Below are 20,307 nucleotides of genomic sequence, written 5' to 3' on the forward strand. Positions count from 1 at the left end.
CTCCATGTATTATTGGATCCCACGCCAGCGTTTCTAATTTCTGTTTCCGTATTGTATTGTAGACAGAACAGATGCTGTGGTAATTTCTAGGTGTTGTATGTGATACCTGGAATATGGATGCTAGGCAAAAATCTATTAGTACCACTTTCATAATGACCCCCAATTTGGAGGGGGGCGTTTCTTCTGGAGATATACTTACTACCAAGTAGTTTTTTTTTTTTTTTTTTTTTTGAGATGGAGTCTCACTCTGTCGCCCAGGATGAAGGTGCGATCTCAGCTCACTGCAACCTCCGCCTCCTGGGTTCAAATGATTCTCCTGCCTCAGCCTCCCGAGTAGCTGGGACTACAGGCACACACCACCACACCTGGCTAACTTTTGTATTTTTGGTAGAGATGGGGTTTCACCAGGTTGGCCAGGCTGGTCTCGAACTCCCAACCTGAGGTGATCTGCCTGCCTCTGCCTCCCAAAGTGTTGTGATTACAGGTGTGAACCACTGTGCCTGGCCCCAAGTAAGTTTGATATTCAAATACTGTCTTTAAAGCAGGAGAAAAGGTGTTTTTGGGGGGTCTTTATCCCATCTCAGACCGAATTCTTAACTTCTGTCTCCTTGTTGTACTTGAGCTTTTCTTGTTCCTAGTCCCAAGGGAACGGTCGAGACAGACAGCCCACTCCTACTCCTGTGATAACAGTAGAATTATAGGCTAGGCAAAGCGCCACTTCTGATAAGTCAGAAATTTAAACTTTTTTTTCATTGAAGACTTAGAGATTCTAGTCTTTAGAGATTTCTGCTAACTGGTGTCTTGTGGGCAGGTTCTAAGACGGTTTGTCCGCCCTGGAATTTTCCAGATCTCTGTAATTAAGGGTGTACTGGGCTGGGCGCAGTGGCTCACGCCTGTAATCCCAGCGCTTTGGGAGGCCGAGGCGGGCGGATCACAAGGTCAGGAGATCGAGACCACGGTGAAACCCCGTCTCTACTAAAAATACAAAAAACTAGCCGGGCGCGGTTGTGGGCGCCTGTAGTCCCAGCTACTCGGGAGGCTGAGGCAGGAGAATGGCGTGAACCCGGGAGGCGGAGCTTGCAGTGAGCCGAGATCGCGCCACTGCACTCCAGCCTGGGCGACAGAGCGAGACTCCGTCTCAAAAAAAAAAATAAAATAAATAAGGGTATACTGTTGCAAGGCTGATCTGTCCTTCCTGATTCATTCACTGTAAGCAAAGACACATTTTGAGTCGCTTTTGCAGAACGTAACATTTTGAGTCATTTGTCTTGATCTGTAATGCTAATGTTTTATTACACTATAAATGTTTACCTTGTTGCATATATTATTTTACTTGATTTATTCGATTCACATCTTTACAAAGATGTGTGAATTAGGCCACGTAGATGCTCTTCTCCCCATTTTACAGGTGAAGAGAGGGGCCTGCATCGGTTCTGTGACGTGCCCAAAATCAATCACACTATGCGAGTTAATCACAGATCCAGATTTTCTCATTCCCAGCATGCTGCATACTTTTCCATACTAAATTCTCTTTAAACGGTGACAAACATTTAAAAGCAGATTTGGGAGCCACTTGTTTTGCTGTGGAGCCTGGAAGGCTAACTGTCCAAATAATGGCGATGACCATGGCCTCGTTAGCCAGCTTTGTCCCTCTCAGTGTAACGAAGAAACCGGACTGAGAGAAGAACCCAGGTTGAAGAGAGAACGCTGTGTATTCTGCACAGCTGTGCTGCTGAAACTACAGGCACCAGTGAGGCCCTGAAGCGAGTAAGTGAACCAGGAAGAGAGAAAAAGCACGCAGATGAATCCTCACAGCCTGAAGGGCGTTCGGTACAGAAGGTGTCTCAAAAAGTCAGCTGAGGGAACATCCAGTTGTCACCGCAAAAGGATGCTTTCTCCTGAATGAAGACTTACAATATAGGTCAAAGTTATTAAGTGACTAAAATGAGAAGTAATAGTAAGATAAGGGGAATTAGAAGGAAGTCGGTAACCTCGAACTTGGCAACTGGAAGTCCTGGCTATTTGGGAAATGTCCTTTGTTGAAGCCCTGGCTATTTGGGAAACGTTGTCCTTTGTTGGAGTCCTGGCTGTTTGGGAAAACTCGTGCTTTGTCGAAGTCCTGGCTGTTTGGGAAACGTTGTCCTTTGTTGGAGTCCTGGCTGTTTGGGAAAACTCGTGCTTTGTCGAAGTCCTGGCTGTTTGGGAAACGTCGTCCTTTGTTAAGAGTCCTGGCTGTTTGGGAAAACTCGTGCTTTGTCGAAGCCCTGGCTGTTTGGGAAACGTCGTCCTTTGTTAGAGTCCTGGCTGTTTGGGAAAACTCGTGCTTTGTCGAAGTCCTGGCTCTTTGGGAAAAGTCGTCCTTTGTTAAGAGTCCTGGCTGTTTGGGAAGCGTCGTAGTTTGTTGAACTTGGACAAGTTGTTCCTTTTAATGTGCCCCATTTCCAAAAATACTGAATTTCTTTACCTTTCATTCAGCAAAAGCAGCAGAAACTTTTGCTTAAACGTTTCCTTCTCTTTTGCCACTTGGAGGTGTTGCTTGACACGCTCTCATCCTCAGGGCTTACCTTTCATCAGAGGAAGTTGCAGGAGCGCATCCATCACTCTCAGCTATTTCGGGGCTAACTTGTTTTAAGTTAGGGGCGACAACAGACACAGGCAGAACTTTAGAATGTAAATGCTTAGTCTGATTTGGGCACTGCTGAACTTGTTTCTCAGCCTCGTCTTGTGATTTTAACTTCTGGCTTGTCTCCTAAAAACAATAAAAATGAGCTCTTTGGTTCACATTTTCAGTGGATCTGGTTTGCAGAAATCGTAAATAAAAGTAACTTACATGGAACAGAACATTTTAACAAATAAGGTGAGAATGACTCCCTTTGCTCTTTACAGGCCTTTGGTTTTTAGTTCACAGACTTGGAAAAAAATTTGTGGTTTAAATAAAGCCTTTTTATACTCAGGGTTCCTGCATGGACTGTGGAGGAATTTGTGTGAATGTCAGTGACTCTCATCTGATGGGCGCCGTCTGGCATTTGACCAGGGTGGTCCTGGTTGAGTTCTCGGACGCGTAGGGACGCACAGAGCTGTAGATGTGCAGCCATCTGTGGCTATGAGAATCCTGCAGCCTCTGCTGCTGTTGAGCACCATGGTGGGGAGCGGGCTGCATTGTTACCATTGCTGAGGCTGGCTGAAGCACCTCTGTTTCAGCTGGGTTGCCTCGTTTCCATAGTGACAGCTCTCAGTGGTGCCAGGATGGTCAGCAGTAACAAAAGAGACTTTCTCTAAATAGAGGCTACTTAACCCTCGGTGTCCACCCTCAGTGGATGTGGTAAGGGCTTATCAGAGGTGGTAGCACTCGTCTGTGTTTCTGCTCTCTGGAGGACCGCCTGGCTTTCCAAATGATGCTGCCTTACCTTCCAGGTTCACGCCGTTCTTTTGCCTCAGCCTCCTGAGTAGCTGGGACTACAGGCGCCACCACCACGCCTGGCTAATTGTTTGTATTTTTAGTAGAGACGGGGTTTCACCGTGTTAGCCAGGATGGTCTCCATCTCCTGACCTCAGGTGATCCGCCTGCCTCGGCCTCCCAAAGTGCTGGGATTACAGGCGGGAGCCCCCGCGCCCAGCTTCTTCCATTCTTTATTCATGGCTCTTTGTATCACTGTCATCGGACAGTTGTTTATAATTCAGACGTGTATTCCTTACAGTCCCTTTAAAGACACATCCCCTAGCCAGTGATCTTTCTCTCTCAGTATCTAGCACAGTACATGTAGTAGACACTCACTCTTTAATTGAATGAATGAACAAAAGACCAGTTTTTTCTGGAGAATGCCTCATTTTCAGCATGGTTCGAAAATTCCATCCTCTTAATCCATGAGCCGTTCTTCTGAGTCTGCAAATGCTGAACTTAGCTATCTTACTTACAAATCTCTGAAAGATGAGTAACAACCTTTGATTCTTAGAGGTTAGTCTCATCTGAAATATCCCACTCCATCTGAGAGAGGTGGGAATACTAATAGTTGCCATTAAGTGAGGACTTTCTATGAGCCGAGTGCTTTATAAACTCATTCAAGACTGTCTTGGTTGCAGATGACAAAAATCCCAATTCAAACGGGTTTAGGCAAAAAGGGGGATTATTTGGAAGGATCCTGTTATGTCTCGTTGGAAGAAGTTGAACAAGTCTGACCATCAGAAGAATAGCGTCTCCGCTGGACTTGTCAAACACCTGAAGCCAAAGACTGGAGTAACGCTCAGTGTCTGTGTGTGTGTGTGTGTGTGTGTGTGTGTGTCAGCTTCATCATCTCTACCTGTGGTCCAGCCTCCTCCCCTTCCTGGGGAACGTCGCTGCTCTATAACTCAGTTTCACATCTTGGGACTCCTACCACCCGCGAGAGACAAACTCTTTTTCCCAATTCTAATTCTGGGGGCTCACGCCTGGAATCCCAGCACTGTGGGAGGCTGAGGCGGACGGATCACCTGAGGTCAAGTGTTTGAGACCAGCCTGGCCAACACGGTGAAACCCCGTCTCTACTGAAAATACAAAAATTAGCTGGGTGTGGTGGTGGGTGCCTGTAATCCCAGCTGCTCGGGAGGCTGAGGCAGGAGAATCGCTTGAACCCAGGAGGCTAAAGTTGCAGTGAGCCAAGATTGTGCCACGACGGAGTGTGACTCCGTCTAAAAAAAAAAAAAAAAAATCATGGGAAAACTGGTCCAGCGAGGGCCCGGTCAGCTCTTGGACAGCAGACTGTAGAAACACGGTGAAAGGAAGATTTCGCGTGTGGAGGGGAAGAGTGTTGGGTAAACGATTCCAAAGATATTTGCTACTCTCATATTCCTTACTACCTTTCAGGTAGCTGATAGAATTTTCATTCTGGAAATTATGAAACTGCTTCCTAGAGGATAAGAGGCTTGACAGAAATCACACAGTAACTGGCAGAGCCAAGATTTGAATCCCAGTCTGCTAGTTCAAAATCCCTTGCTTTTAACTCATACAGCATGTTGCCTACTCCCTCCCTCCCTCCGTTCCTCCTTTCCTCCCTTCCTCTTCTTTCTTTTCCCTCCTTCCCTCCTTTCTTTTTCTCTTTCTTTTCTTTTCTCCTTTCTCCTCTCCTTTTCCTTTTCTTTTCTTTTCTCTTTTTCTTTCTTTCCTTCTTTCTTTCTTTCTCCTTCCTTTCCTTTTTTCTCTCTCTCTGTTTTCCTTCCTTCCCCCTTCCCTTCCCTTCCCTTCCCTTTCTCTCTCTCTCTCCTTTTTTCTTTTCTTTCCTTTTTCCTTCTCTTTTTCTTTTCTTCTCAGAGTCTCACTCTGTTGCCCAGGCTGGAGTGCAGTGGCACAATCTTGGCTCACTGCATCCTCCACCTCCTAGGTTTAAGCGATTCTCCTGCCTCAGCCTCCCCAGTAGCTGGGATTACAGGTTTATACCATCATGGCTGGCTGCTTTTTGTATTTTTAGAAGAGACGGGGTTTCACTGTGTTGGCCAGGCTGGTCTTGAACTCCTGACCTTGGGTGATTTTTGTATTTTAGAAGAGACAGGGTTTCGCTGTGTTGGCCGGGCTGGTCTCGAACTCCTGACCTTGGGTGATTTGCCCACCTCGGCCTCCCAAAGTGCTGGGATTACAGGCGTGAGCCACTGCACCCGGCCCAGCATGTTGCTTTTCCACATAATAGAAAAGAAAAGGGAACCAGCAGGTAGATGTCAAGTTGGAAAACAGAAATGGTAGCAAAATAGTAGAAAAATCTAATTTTCTTCCCAGTAACCTTGAATAATAGCACCTTGTTTTTTTCACAGAACAGTCTAAAGCCAACAAAAGGGATCTGAGTTTAAAATCTCTGAAAGGCTGCCTGTGGACTCACAGGATAAAGGCAACATAATTCTCTGTAGCATAAACTGCAAAATTAGATGCATCTGAGAGCCAGAGAGGATGCTTATTTCTTAAGGCATTTCCAGTGAATCAGAGCCCCTCTCTCTATGAAGGTGGCAAACAACAGTTCTGCAGAAAAGAAAAAGGAGAAAGAAGAAAGCAGTAGAGTCTGTGCCAGGTTCTACACTCCTTATCTTCTGCACATACCACCTCCTGTGGCTTTAGGAGCCTGCTCACGGTCTCCCCCAGGAGGCAAGGAAGATTCAGAGTGGCGGCTACAGTTAGGGTGCACAGAAACAGAGAGATACCGAAACTGGCTTTGCTGAGCCTTCTGGGCTCATTCAGTGGGTTGCTTTTCATCTCCTGTTTACAGAATTTGAGTCTTAAAAGAGGGCCGCTTTGTAACACTGTCAGATACAGGCTGTGACTCCGGTGCTCAGTTCAGAAATTCCGGTAGGGGCAGATTAAACGCAGTCGCTGCTTTATGACACTTTCAGATGCAGGCTATGTGTTTATAGAATTTGAGTCCTAAAGAGGGCCACGGTTTAGAACACCGTTAGATACCGGCTGTAGCTCCAGTGTTCTGTTCAGAAACTCTAGTGGGGTAGATTAAATGCAGACATTTTTAGGAGCGATTAGTTCTGTTTTTAATCCACAAACAGCTTGCAATGGAAAGTAGCCACCTTTTAATTTTATTATTACTTTTTTTTTTTTTTAGATGAAGTCTCACTCTGTCACCAGGCTGGAGTGCAATGGCACGATCTCAGCACACTGCAACCTCTGACTCCCTGGTTCAAGCGATTCCCCTGCCTCAACCTCCCAAGTAGCTGGGATTACACGCCACCACGCCAGGCTAATTTTTATATTTTTAGTAGAGACGGGGTTTCACCATGTTGGTCAGGATGGTCTTGAACTCCTGACCTCATGATCCACCTGCCTCAGCCTCCCAAAGTGCTGGGATTACAGGTGTGTGCCATTGTGCCCGGCCTACTTTTTTTTTTTTTTGAAACAGAGTCTATTTCTGTCACTCAGGTTGGAGTGCAGTGGCACAATCTTGGCTCACTTAAGCTCACTCCGCCTCCTGGGCTTAAGTGATTCTCGTGCCTCAGCCTCCTGAGTAGCTGGAACTATAGGCGTGCACTAGCACACTCAGCTAATTTTTTTGGTGTTTTTAGTAGAGACGGGGTTTCGCCATGTTGGTCAGACTGGTCTTGAACTCCTGGCCTCAAGTAATCTACCCTCAGCCTCCCAGCGTGCTGGGATTATAGGCATGAGCTACTGCCCCCCTGCCCGGCTAACCACATTTTTATTTTAAAAAGTGTCTAGGGACAGTGCCAGAATCATTCTTTCAGCACGTTTTCTGATTAGCCTGGTAGTAAAGATATTTTGGTATTTCTTAAAAACCCTTAACTTCTTGTAGGTCCTATGATTCTTCCAGTTGCAAAACAATCTTCTTTCTGTATGACTGATGATCAGAGGTTAGATGTCAAATATTAGGGTATGTGTTGAGAATGGACTTGCTTGATAGTATGAATACTTCAGAGGAGCTTTTTAAACTCTGCTAAATGAATTATATTAAATTTCTCCAACTTCAGTACATTATTGTAACAAGCAAAAGCATTCCCTCCAGAAAAAAGTCTGGCAGGTCGTTTATCTGTCTTGGAGACCGTGACACGTACGGTTGTGTTTGCCGGAAGAAGAAAGCGATACCCTCAGCACAGACAGTTCTGGTAGGATGCCAGGTTTGGCATACGAGAGAACGGGATGGAAACCCTTTCTCTGAGATCGGATCATCCAGACATCTTCAGACGTGAGACCTCAGCGTATAACTTAGCCCCTTTTTTGCCTTTCTTAGCTGAATGTCATGTTTTGGGGTGTTTGGCTAGAATACAGTGGCTCTGATCCCATTAGCATGTCCCCGTAACATGACATGACCTGCAGTGTCACAGGTTTCCGTGCGAGCTGTGTCCAACAGGATCAGTGCTTTCCGGTGGTCAGTTGCCTACAGAGGCCTCTGTCGTACTTTTAACTCCACGATCCAACCTTTTTTAGAAGGCTTCAGTGGGTTTAGTATTTACTGATCCCATGTAGCCTGTTGGACATTAGACTCTGTGTAAGCCAAATAGAGAACACTTACAGAAAGCCTGAAGCTGTGATTTTGAACCACCGCTCGTGGTGGTGCCTGAAGTTAGAGGAATGGTTACGAGCACACTTAGAGCAGCAGCCTCGGCACCAGCACTCTGACGGGTGCACCGTGGTGCTTTTAATCAGCGGGTGATATTTGCCAAGGTCCCGCTGTGCTGTAGCCTTGGTTAGATGCTGTAGGTGAGGTGACCGTGTGGTTTATCACCAGAGTCACTTTGAGAAGGAAAGGGAGCTACTAATACTTATACTGAATCATAAACTCAGCGTGTCCCTGGTAAAGTAGATGGATGATTGGCTTAGCTATAGGCTTTACAGGAATGCTGTTCATATCTTTGGTCCCCATTCTAAAGGATACTTATAACCCTGCTAAAGGGCTAATACTCGTACACTAAACCAGTGGTCCCCAGCCTTTTTGGCACCAGGGAGCAGTTTTTTGGAAGACAGTTTTCCCATGGACCAGGGAGGGGGACATGGTTTCAGGATGGAACTGTTCTACCTCGGATAACCAGGCATTAGTTAGATTCCGTTAAGAAGCACACAACCTAGATCCCTCGTGTGCACAGTTCACAATACGGTTCGCGTGCCTCTGAGAATCTAATGCCCCCGCTGATCGGAGGACGGGGAGTTCAGGCGGTCGTGCTCACTCACTTGCCCGCCGCTCACCTCCTGCTGTGGTTCACGCTCCTCTGAGAATCTAATGCCCCCGCTGATCTGAGGACGGGGAGCTCAGAAGGTCGTGGTCGTTCACGTGCCCGCCGCTCGCCTCCTACTGTGCAACCCAGTTCCTGTCAGGCCACGGACTGGTACTGGCCCATGGCCCAGGGCTTGGGGTCCCCTGCACTAAACAATTCAAGAACATTATGTTTCAAAAAGTCCTCTTCTGTAATTAACCCGTTACCCCCCCCCAATAAATTTCTCTCCTGTTAAATCATTCCCAAGCAGACGTATGCAGGCATTTCTCATCTTTAAAAATTACTCCTTTTACCCCATCTATTGCCCTATTTTTCTTCCCTTCTCATAGCAAAAACTTCTTGGGGGGGAAAAAAAAGTCTATACCAGGGTCAGCAAAGTTTCTGTTAAGGGCTAGATAGTAAATATTTTAGCCTTTACTGACCATATGGTCTCTGTTGTAACTCTTTATCTCTGCCATTGTGTGGCAAAATCCCCATAAACAATACTTAAACAAATGGGTTTGGTTGTGTTCCAAAAACACACCGTTCACAAAAACAGGCAGTGGACGTGGCAGACTGGCTTCAGCCCATGGCTGTCCTTTGCTGGCCTGCTCTGTGACCACAGCCTCTGCTTTATCCTTTCATCGCTGTCCATTCCCCTTAACTGCACTGAGACTGCGCTTGTCAAGGTCACCAACAGCTTCCCTGTTGTCAAAATCAGTAGCAGCTGTCTTCATTTTTTTTTTTTTTTTTTTCGAGATGGAGTCTTGCTCTATCGCCCAGGCTGGAGTGCAGTGGCGTGATCTTGGCTCACTGTAGCTTCTGTTTCCTGGGTTCAAGCGATTCTTGTGCCTCACTCCTGAGTAGCTGAGATTACAGGCACGGGCCACCATGCCTGGCTAATTTTTGTATTTTTAGTAGAGACGGGGTTTCACCATGTTGCTCAGGCTGGTCTTGAACTCTTGACTGCGTGATCCGCATGAGGTTTTTTTTTTTTTTTTGGACGGAGTTTTGCTCTTGTTGCCCAGGCTGGAGTGCAATGGTGTGATCTTGGCTTACTGCAACCTCTGCCTCCCGGGTTCAAGCAATTCTCCTGTCTCAGCCTCCTGAGTAGCTGGGACTACAGGCGCCCGCCACCACGCCCAGCTAATTTTCGTATTTTGAGTAGAGATAGGGTTTCATCATATTGGCCAGGCTGGTCTTGAACTCCTGACCTCGGGTGATCCACCCACCTTGGCCTCCCAAAGTGCTGGGGTAACAGGCATGAACCACCGCACCCAGCATCTTATATGAGTTTTTAACAACAGAAGGCACAATCACTCTGTTCTCTTCCTTCAGACACTTTTGTTTGGCTTATGTAACACCCATTGTCCCTGATTTTTTCTCATGTCACTGGTGGTTTTTCTCTGCATCTCTGCTTTTTTTATGTTAGACGTCTGAATATTGGCATACCCAAGGGTCAACCCTGTGCCGTCTTCTCCTCTCTGTCTATTTTCTCTCCCTAGGTGACTTCTCCTAGTCTTACAGACTTAAATATCATCTTTAAGTAATGACTTCTGAATTTAAATCCCAGCCTATCACCTCTCTTTCCAGCTCCAGAATCTTATGTCCAACTTAATGTCTCTACTTGATCTCAAGTAAGCTGTCTTTTTTTTGGTGGAGACAGAGTCTTGCTCTTGTCGCCCAGGCTGGAGTGCAATGATGCTATCTCAGCTCACTGCAGCCTCCGCCTCCTGGGTTCAAGTGATTCTCCTGCCTCAGCCTCCCGAGTAGCTGGGATTACAGGCGCCCGCCACCATGCTCAGCTAATTTTTGTATTTTGAGTAGAGATGGGGTTTCACTATGTTGGTCAGGCTGGTCTTGAACTCCAGACTTCCGGTAATCCGCCCGCCTTGGCTTCCCAAAGTACTGGGATGACAGACGTGAGCCACCGTGCCCAGGCTCCTGTCTGTATTTCTGCCAACACTCTGTCACAACCACTAAGTCATTTCTAAGAAGTTCCAGACTTTCTCTACATTTCTGTTTTTCTTCTGAGCCTGTAGCTGAATCCCCCTTAGCCGAATCCCCGTTAGCTGAATCCCCCTTAGCCAAATCGCCGTTAGCACTCTGTTCACAGCAATACAGGCTTTTTCCAGCATTCACTTCAAAACTGTTCCACATCTGTCCATTACCCAGTTCCAAAGCCATGTTTTCAGGTATTTACTATAGCAATAGCCCACTTCTTGATACCAGTTTTCTTAGTGTGTTTTATGTTACTGTAACAGAATAGAACAGATAATCATTTATAAAGAAAAGAGATTTCTTTCTTGCAATTCTGGAGGCTGGGAAGTTCAAGGTCAATGGGCCCACATCTGGCACGGGCTTCTTATGGAGAGGGCTTCTTACGGCGTCGTCCTGTGGCGAGGGCTTCTTACAGCGTCATCCCGCGGAGAGGGCCTTCTCACTGCGTCGCCCCATGGCAGAGGTAGAAGGCAAGAAAGTGTGCACATGCATGAGAAAGTGGCTGAACAGATCCTTTTATCAAGAGCCCACTCTTGGGATGGTGCCATTCGTTCATTCATGAGGGCAAACCACCCTCATGACCTGGTCGCCTGGTAAAGGCCCCGCCTGTCAACACCATTGCACTGGGGATTATGTTTCCAATGCATGACTTTGGGGACACATTCCAGCCACAGCACAGGCGCCCTTAACGTATTGCAGATGGGACTCTTCACTCCCAGCCACCACGACACACCTGCCTGTCGGACCTGTCCTCCTCCTGCATTTCCTGGTTCAGTCAGTGAACCAAAACCCGGGAGTCATCCTTGGTTCTTCCCTCACCCTCGTTCCCCACAAAGAGTCCGTCTGTGAGTGAGTCCTGTGCGTCAGAGCTTCCTAGAAACCTTGCATCGCTCCGCGTCTTCCCGTCAGCACCGGCTGCCTTGTCTAGACCTCCACCGTCTCGTGTGGACAGCTGTAGCAACTTTTCACGGGCCTTTCACTCCTGCTTTTCCTCCTGCCCCTGCACAACTCTCTTGCCACATAACAGCCAGGACAGTCTTTTGTACAAGTAAACTGTGCATCTGTCCCTTGTTTAAAACCCTTCAGTGGCTTCTCATTTGCACTTAGACGAGAATCCTCATGCTTTGAGCCCCTCCATGCCCTGGCTCCTGCCTACCTCTCCAGATTATTTCTAGACACTTCCCACTGCGATATTACACTACCACCTACTGTCTCTCTTTTTGGACCTCCAAAACATAGAGGTCTTTTCTCTGTCAGGGTGTTTGCATTTGCTGTTCTCTCTGCTTAAAAATCTCTTACTCTAGGCCGGGCGCGGTGGCTTACGCCTGTAATCCCAGCACTTTGGGAGGCCAAGGCAGGTGGATCACAAGGTCGGGAGATGAAGACCATCATGGCTAACATGGTGAAACCCCGTCTCTACTAAAAATACAAAAAATTAGCTGGGTGTTGTGGTGGGCGCCTGTAGTCCCAGCTACTCGGGAGGCTGAGGCAGGAGAATGGCGTGAACCCGGGAGGCGGAGCTTGCAGTGAGCCGAGATTGCGTCACTCACTCCAGCCTGGGCGACAGAGTGAGACTCCATGTCAAAAAAAAAAAAAAAAAAAAAATCCTCTTACTCCAAATCTACAAATTCTGACACCTCCTCATCCTGCAGCCCTGATTCGGGTGCCCTTTCTCAGGAGACCTTCCATGACCACCATCTCCCTTATTCTCATAACTCTGCATAAGTCCTTCACCACACCTGTCACACTTAGGGACACTTGTGTATCCAAAGTAAAGACACACTTGTTTCTTTATTTTGTTGTTTTTAGAGGATCTCCTCCCCCTTACTTACTTCTCAAAGTAAGTTCGTTCCTTGAGGACAGAGAGAGGGACCATACTGTCTTGTTTCCCATTGGATTCCCCATGCTCGGAATCAAGCCTGGTGTATGGGAGGCATTCAGTAAATACTCACTGAATGACTGAAGGAGTGAGTTAAGGAGATGCCGACTCGTGGCTAGTACTATAACTGCCGCAGGAATTCGTCGTCTTTATTAGAGTGCGTATGGTCTGTGCACGTCCGTGGGCTGCTGGCGCTCACAGACACTTTAGCTGTAGGCAGTGTTTAGTCACAGACAGTTCAGCGGACAGTCCAGTGCGTATGGTCTGTGCACGTCCGTGGGCTGCTGGCGCTCACAGACACTTTAGCTGTAGGCAGTGTTTAGTCACAGACAGTTCAGCGGACAGTCCAGTGCGAATGGTCTGTGCACGTCCGTGGGCTGCTGGCGCTCACAGATACTTTCTGGTCTCCATGTCTCACAACTGCCCTCATGTTGCTTCCCCTCCTGGCAGAAGCTGCAGCCGTGTTGTAAAACTTTTATTGTATAGCATCCGTCTTTGCAGGTGTTTATGTCAGTGGAAATACTGGGCTCACCATTAGCTTTTTGCTTGTTTTTTGAGACAAGGCCTCGCTCAGTCACCAGGCTGGAGTGCAGTGGCGTGATCACAGTTCACTGCAGCCTTGACCTCCCAGGCTCAAGTAATCTTCCCACCTCAGCCTCCCAAGTAGTTGAGACTACAGGCGTGTGCCACCATGTCTGGCTAGCTAACTTTTTTTTTTTTTTTCCAGAGACTGAGTCTCGCCATGTTACCCAGGCTAGTCTTGAACTCCTGGGCCCAAGCAATCCTCCTGCCTCAGCCTCTGAAGTGCTGGGATTACAGGTGTGAGCCACCGTTAGCTTTTAGTGCCCCCCCCCCTTTTTTTTTGAGACGGATTCTCGCTCTGTCTGTCTCCCAGGCTGGAGTGCAGTGGCATGATCTTGGCTCACTGCAAGCTCCGCCTCCCGGGTTGATGCCATTGTCCTGCCTCAGCCTCCCGAGTAACTGGGACTACAGGTACCGCCACCTCGCCTGGCTAATTTTTTGTATTTTTAGTAGAGACGGGTTTCACCGTGTTAGCCAGGATGGTCTCGATCTCCTGACCTCGTGATCCGCCCACCTCGGACTCCCAAAGTGCTCGGATTACAGGCATGAGCCACTGTGCCCCGCCCAGCGTTCCTTTCTAAGTGCAGTTCATTGGTTTTCAAATGACTTACTATGAAAGTCTTTAAGATTTGTTGCAGTTCTGGAGTCCCCATTCACGGTTCAGGCTTTTTGAAGGCACAATCTGGAACTTCCAAGTCCAGAGCTTTCCCTCGCCCCAATTTAGAGCTACCCCGTCCCTCTGTAGGAGGCTTTGAAGGTCACTGCGCATGGTTGCTTGCATACACGCACACACAGAGGTATACTTGTCCTATTTGCTGTTATCAGTAACGTGGACAGTAATCACTGAGATGGGGGGAATCATTTAGTTTTAAGTTAAAACTTTGCGAGGCACGTTGGTAAGAGTCCCGAGTGTTTGCCTGTAAGCAGATACCGGATGCTGTACAGAAAAATCGTTGGCATAAGCACGACGAGTCAGGAGAGCTTTATGGAAGTTTCTTTTGTGCCCAGCGTGGATTACAGCGTAGTGACCGGTGCTGTCTCCAGTGTGCCCAGCGTGGGTTACAGCGTAGTGACCAGTGTGCCCAGCGTGGGTTACAGCGTAGTGACCGGTGCTGTCTCCAGTGTGCCCAGCGTGGGTTACAGCGTAGTGACCGGTGTGCCCAGCGTGGGTTACAGCGTAGTGACCGGTGCTGTCTCCAGTGTGCCCAGCGTGGGTTACAGCGTAGTGACCGGTGCTGTCTCCAGTGTGCCCAGCGTGGGTTACAGCGTAGTGACCGGTGCTGTCTCCAGTGTGCCCAGCGTGGGTTACAGCGTAGTGACCGGTGCTGTCTCCAGTGTGCCCAGCGTGGGTTACAGCGTAGTGACCGGTGCTGTCTCCAGTGTGCCCAGCGTGGGTTACAGCGTAGTGACCGGTGCTGTCTCCAGTGTGCCCAGCGTGGGTTACAGCGTAGTGACCGGTGCCGTCTCCAGCTGCCTTTTGTTGTTCATGTGTTTCTCTTACTCTAGGCACTGGAAGAGGCTCAGAAAGCCATCCAGCAGCTCTTTGGCAAAATCAAAGACATCAAAGACAAAGCTGAAAAGTCAGAGCAAATGGTGAGTTCTGGTTTCTTCCTAACCTTTTTGCACCAAAAGGGGAAGTGAGCTTCTCATCTGGGCATTCTAATAAGGAGCTTTTTCTAATAATGGCACCTCCTGCCAGCCACGGTCATCTGCATCTCTAAAGCAAGCCCCTAGGAATGCATTCAGATCAATTCAAGGGGAGCTGCTGGTCAGCAGTGACTCACCATCTCTGCTGCCCTGCATTTGCAGCCCTGGGTTTAAACAGGCAACTTTTTTTTTCTTCTTCTTCTTATGGGGTCTTGCCCTGTCACCCAGGCTAGAGTGCATTGGTCCGATCTCGGCTCACTGCAACCTCTGCCTCCCAGGTTCAAGCGATTCCTCTGCCTGAGCCGCCCGAGTAGCTGGGATTACAGGCACCCGCTACCACACCCGGCTAATTTTTGTATTTTTAGTAGAGATGAGGTTTCACCACGTTGGCCAGGATGGTCTTGATCTCCTGACCTCATGATCCGCTTGCCTCGGCCTCCCAAAGTGCTGGGATTACAGGCGTGAGCCCCCGCGCCCAGCCTTTACATAGTCAAAGTGCTGGGATTACAAGCGTGAGCCCCCGTGCCCGGCTGCAATTTTTTTTTCTCCTTTCTGAAAATAGTTTCCTAGTCATTTTGGATATTCCTTTCTCTCACATCTCTTGGTATTGGTACCACGCATTTCTCCATCAAGATGTGTGGTGTGTAGCTTGGTGCACACTGAGAAGGGTCCTGGAGCTGGGAGGAGGGAGGGATGCAGGGAGGAGGGGTATCCCCTGCCCATGATCCATGTGTGTGGTTTTGGTTGAGTTCCCCCTTGACGAATCTGTGTCCCCCAGTGATGTGCTCAGAAGCTTGCTCTGAAGACCGAGAATCCAGCATTCATTCACCCTCTCCACCCCCATGGGAGGCACTGGGAAGTGCTGGATCCTGCGTTCAGACTCTCCTCCCCCGTGGGAGGCACTGGGAAGTGCTGGATCCTGGGTTCAGATTCGGACTCAGTAGTGTCTTGTCTCTCAATTGTCTCAGAATTCCAGTTTCGTCAACTGTAAAATAGGAGTAATGGTATTTGCCTCACAGGGTTGTTGTGAAAATTAAACATATGAAGAGCACTGAGCATATTCTAGGGACCTAGATTTTCTGTGGTCCTTCCCCAAGGAGGCACCACACCCAGCAGCACTCAGGAGCCTCAAAGCGTGGTGATCAGTGAGAGAGTCCCACGCTGCTTTTGCTGGAGCTGATTGCATTTATTGATATCCTTATGATGCTAATCTGAGTTCTGGAGTATGCTTCCTCTTCCAACCGAGGGGGTTTGCAGTGACAGTTTGCTCCCAAGTTATGAGACGTCTTATTTTAAAGCAGTTTGCTTTCCTGCACAGTGCTGTGCTGAAGGGAGGAAGTGGTGGGAGTGAGGGGGGTATTGCGGGATCTGGCCAGCAGCCTGCAATGCAGCGGGGCTCTCTCTTTGTTCCCAGGCGGATCGGCAGGTCGAGAAATAATAGACACACACAAGATAGTGAAAGCTGGGTCCAGGGGGGTCACCGCCTTCTGGTCCCACGGTGCCAACAATGCACTGGATATGCCAACATTTATTACTAAGTTTAGTGAGGCCGGGGGTAGGTTAGTGAAGGATTTGGGGTCATTTGATTATGAGGTGAGATGGTCACATGGGGATGAAGTAATTCTTTAACATAACATCTGTATGCAGAAGTACAGTACACAGATAAGAATTTACAATAGAGTGTGTGCATCAGCAATTTCTAACAGAGCCTTAAAATGGGGACACAGTCTTTCCATAACCTATGATTAGTGAGATATTAATCAGCAGTAACAGTTGCAGCAAAACCTGGTTACAAACAATCCAGAGAAACAGGATATGAAGCTAGACAACCGGTTAGACCAGAAATTCTCAGAAGGGAGTATGTCTTAACCCTAAAGAGGCCTAGAAGAGCCGTGGAAGATGAGGGCGTTTATAGCCCTATCTTATCCATATGAACAGGCGTCCCCCCCATGCGTCCATGTATAGGCTCTCCACAAGGGTCACATTCCATTCCCAGAGCTATGAACATCTGCTTTTCTGGGACAGGAATCTTGGTGATGTGAAACCTCCCTGACTGCATGTCCGTTCATAGGCTCTCTGCAGGGGGAAGCACATCACGTGCTGTTGGCTCATTCTGGTAGCCCAGCCTGGCATTGTCTTTACACAGTCCTGCATGCGATGTTGTATTTACGGTAATCGGGAGCATTTCATCTGTCATTCCGTGGCAGTAGTTTCAGGGGCCTCCCTGCATGGGAGACGTGATCTTTCTTGAGCTCGTTCAGTGTCAGCTCTGTGCTGGCTGCTTTGCACCAGCACTCTGATTTAGCCCTCACAACAACCTTGTGAACTAGGTTTTAGGATCATTATTATCTCTGTGATTACCCATCTTATCGATGAGAAAACTGAGACTCCGTGAGGCTGAGAAACTTGTTCTAGGATGCAGTGTTGGTGAGTGGTGGAGCTGGGGTTCAGCCCTGGATCTGTCTGACTCTAAAACCTCCCGCTTCAGCTCTGCCCGTTTTCGCTGCCCATGGGCAACAGTTGAGGCGAATCAACCATGGGCATTCTGTCTCACGGGTGGTCTCGTGTCGGTTTTATCTGAGTACCCCTGGCATGCCCTGCCATTGAAGGCTTTGTTTAGGGAAAAATTTGCGGTTCAGTTTGTCTAGAGAAACACAGGCTGTGGGATGGGGAGTGATGGGAGAGCCTGGGAATACAGAGACCAGTCAGCTCCAGTGTAGAGCGGTGAGGGCCTGAACGAGGAATAGAGAGAAGGGATAGATTCTTGAGATGAAGCAGAGGAAGAATATTTAGGAGTTAATGATGCAGGGACCAGGAAGAGTCGAAGATGACTGTGACTTTGAACACGGTGGTTAAAGACCCCCGATGCGGCCGGGCACCATGGCTCACGCCTGTAATCCCAGCACTTTGGTAGGCCAAGGAGGGCGGATTACTTGAGGCCAGGAGTTCAGGGCCAGCCTGGCCAACATGGCAAAACTGTGTCTGTACTAAAAATACAAAAATTAACCAGGCGTCGTGGTGCACACCTGTAATCCCAGGTGCTCCGGAGGCTGAGGCAGAGAATCGCTTGCCTGGGAGGTGGAGGCTGCAGTGAGCCGAGATCGCACTACTGTACTCCAGCCTGGGCGACAGAGCGAGACTCCATCTCAATAAATAAATAAATAAATAAATAAATAAAAAAAAATAAAAAATAAAGACTCCCTATGTTAGACCAAAGCTAAAAACCCTGGAAGAGATACAGAGATTGTTTTGTAGGAAAAAGGATGCTGATTTCAGATCGGCAAGTGGGTGCTCAGATTACAGGGCCAGTCTTCAGCCTTGTATATCCAGCTTGTGACACCACTCCTGGGTTGTTTTTTTTGCCTCAAATTCAAGTATTTGGTAAAGTAGTGGTGGGTCTTAAACTTTCTTTTTTTTTTTTAATTCAGTGGAAACAGAGGTTGTTTGGGGGTTGCAGAAGGAAGGAAGGCTTGATTGGGAAGTCACCATGAAAGAGGCTTTTTACAGCTGAGATCCAGGTGAGGCTTGCAGGATTGTGGGTGTGGACTTGAGCTGGGCAGGTCGTAACCTTTATGAGTTCACGGGGCCCATGAACTCACTGCCGAGTGTCTCCCTTTAGTGGGATGCATCTATCCCGTGACTGCAGTGTTTGTGCTTGGTGTCCAGGGCAGTCCCTTCCTTCCAGGTATCACAGAACCTGGGCAACCAAATTGCTCTTGAGAAAGTTTCGCTGCGTGCACCGGAAGACGGAGGTCCCCTTTCCTTGCCTAATGCAGCCATGGCTCGTGGTGCCAAAAAGCGTCTGAAGCGCATGGCAGCTCCAAAGCATTGGGTGCTGGATAAATGGACTGGTGTGTTTGCTCCTAGTCCGTCCACGGTCCCCCAAGTTGAGAGAGTGTCTCCCCCTCATCATTTTCCTAAGGAACAGACTTAAGGAAAGAAGACTTGCATGCAGCGGTTCATTAAGATCGATGGCAAGGTCCGAACTGATACAACCTCCCCTGCCGGGTTCATGGACGTCATCAGCATTGGCAAGACCGGCGAGAATTTCCATTTGATCTGTGACACCAAGGGTCGCTTTGCTGTACATCGTATTACACCCGAGGAGGCCAGGTACAAGTTGTGCAAAGTGAGAAAAATCTTTGTGGGCACAAAAAAGAATATGGTCACCTCATCTTGTGACCATGATGCGCGCACCGTCCGCTACCCTGACCCCTCATCGAGGTGAATGACACCATTCAGATTGATTTGGAGACTGGCAAGATTATTGATTTCATCAAGTTCGACACTGGTAAGCTGTGTGTGGTGACTGGAGGTGCCAACCTAGGAAGAATTGGTGTGACCCCAACAGAGAGAGGCACCCTGGATCTTTTGACGTGGTTCATGTGAAAGACGCCAATGGCAACAGCTTTGCCACTCGACTTTCCAACATTTTCACTATTGGCAACAAACCATGGATGTTTCTTCCCCGAGGAAGGGGTACCCGCCTCACCATTGCGGAAGAGAGAGACGAGACTGGCGGCCAAACAGAGCAGTGGGTGAAATGGTCCGTGCGTGACATGTTAGATCTTTGTACGTAATTAAAACTAATGTGGCGTGATAAAACACACACACACACACACACACACACACACAAAAAGTTTCTTAGCGTGGACCAAGAAACACAGTGGATGATTTCACCTGGGTGTTAGTAAAGTTGGGGAATTTTTCCAACTTCTCTATTGAATATGCTTTTCTGGTGACTGAAATACACTTGCATTCCCGGAGACAGCTTCTCTTCTCTTGCACCTGCTGAAACAACACTGTCAGGTTCTTACTCCCCAAACTGCCTTCTCGCTCCCTGAAGACTGCGCCTGCCCTCCCGGTAACTTACGTGTTAAGCGTGTGTCACAGGGCTTCTGTTTCAGTCTTCTTGAGATTTGAAAGTCTTTGCTGGAGGCTCAGGCCCTCGTTCCGTTGGGAAAGACCGTGTGAATGCCAGGTGCTGACTGAGGCATTTTGTTCGGCCAGCGGCGTCAGCACCAGAAGGCATACTTTCCTCACCTTGTTCAGGAGGAACGGTACTGTGCCTGCCTCCTCTGTCCTGTGTGCTCAATACTGAATTGCCGTTTGGATCATTTCATTTGGGGTAAAAAATAAAGTTCATTTCATGCTCGCAGCTGAAGGTTTTATAACCCCAAGTAAAGTCCAAAGAGATGCCACATTAAATGCCTGGTTGGAAATTATTTTGATTTTGTATTGTGAGAGTGTTTGCTAACCTGAGATTTTCCCCTGCTTCATCTGCATTCGCATCTTAGGGAGCTACTTGCGGAAGCGTTTTACATCCTTCTTAACCGTCTTCTTTTCTCTCTTTGGTTTTTCAATGTTTAGGTGAAAGAAATCACCCGTGACATTAAGCAATTAGATCACGCCAAACGCCACCTGACCACCTCAATCACCACGCTGAACCACCTGCACATGCTGGCAGGAGGTGTCGACTCCCTCGAGTAAGCAATGCCAGCTTTCTCTTCTGGGGCCACGGGAAATGTGTC

At 48.2% G+C, this 20,307-nt stretch overlaps 1 protein-coding gene and 1 pseudogene across 5 annotated transcripts in view; both read left to right on the forward strand.

Annotated features, from left to right (window-relative positions):
* Window positions 1-20,307, forward strand: part of VPS53 (VPS53 subunit of GARP complex) — a 174,305-nt gene that overhangs the window by 38,035 nt on the left and 115,963 nt on the right. For 3 of the 5 annotated variants that reach the window (XM_050763532.1, XM_050763533.1, XM_050763534.1), the window contains exon 5: window positions 20,147-20,262. In XM_050763532.1, the coding sequence (XP_050619489.1) occupies window positions 20,147-20,262 (116 nt within the window). Of the gene's footprint in view, window positions 1-14,635; window positions 14,723-20,146; window positions 20,263-20,307 lie in introns of all 5 variants that reach the window. The other 2 variants (XM_050763531.1, XM_050763530.1) reach the window with 1 other exon arrangement.
* On the forward strand, window positions 17,976-20,111 carry LOC126938880 (40S ribosomal protein S4, X isoform-like; annotated as a pseudogene).

This window comes from Macaca thibetana, chromosome 16 (genome assembly GCF_024542745.1).
Source record: "Macaca thibetana thibetana isolate TM-01 chromosome 16, ASM2454274v1, whole genome shotgun sequence".
NCBI lineage: Eukaryota > Metazoa > Chordata > Mammalia > Primates > Cercopithecidae > Macaca > Macaca thibetana.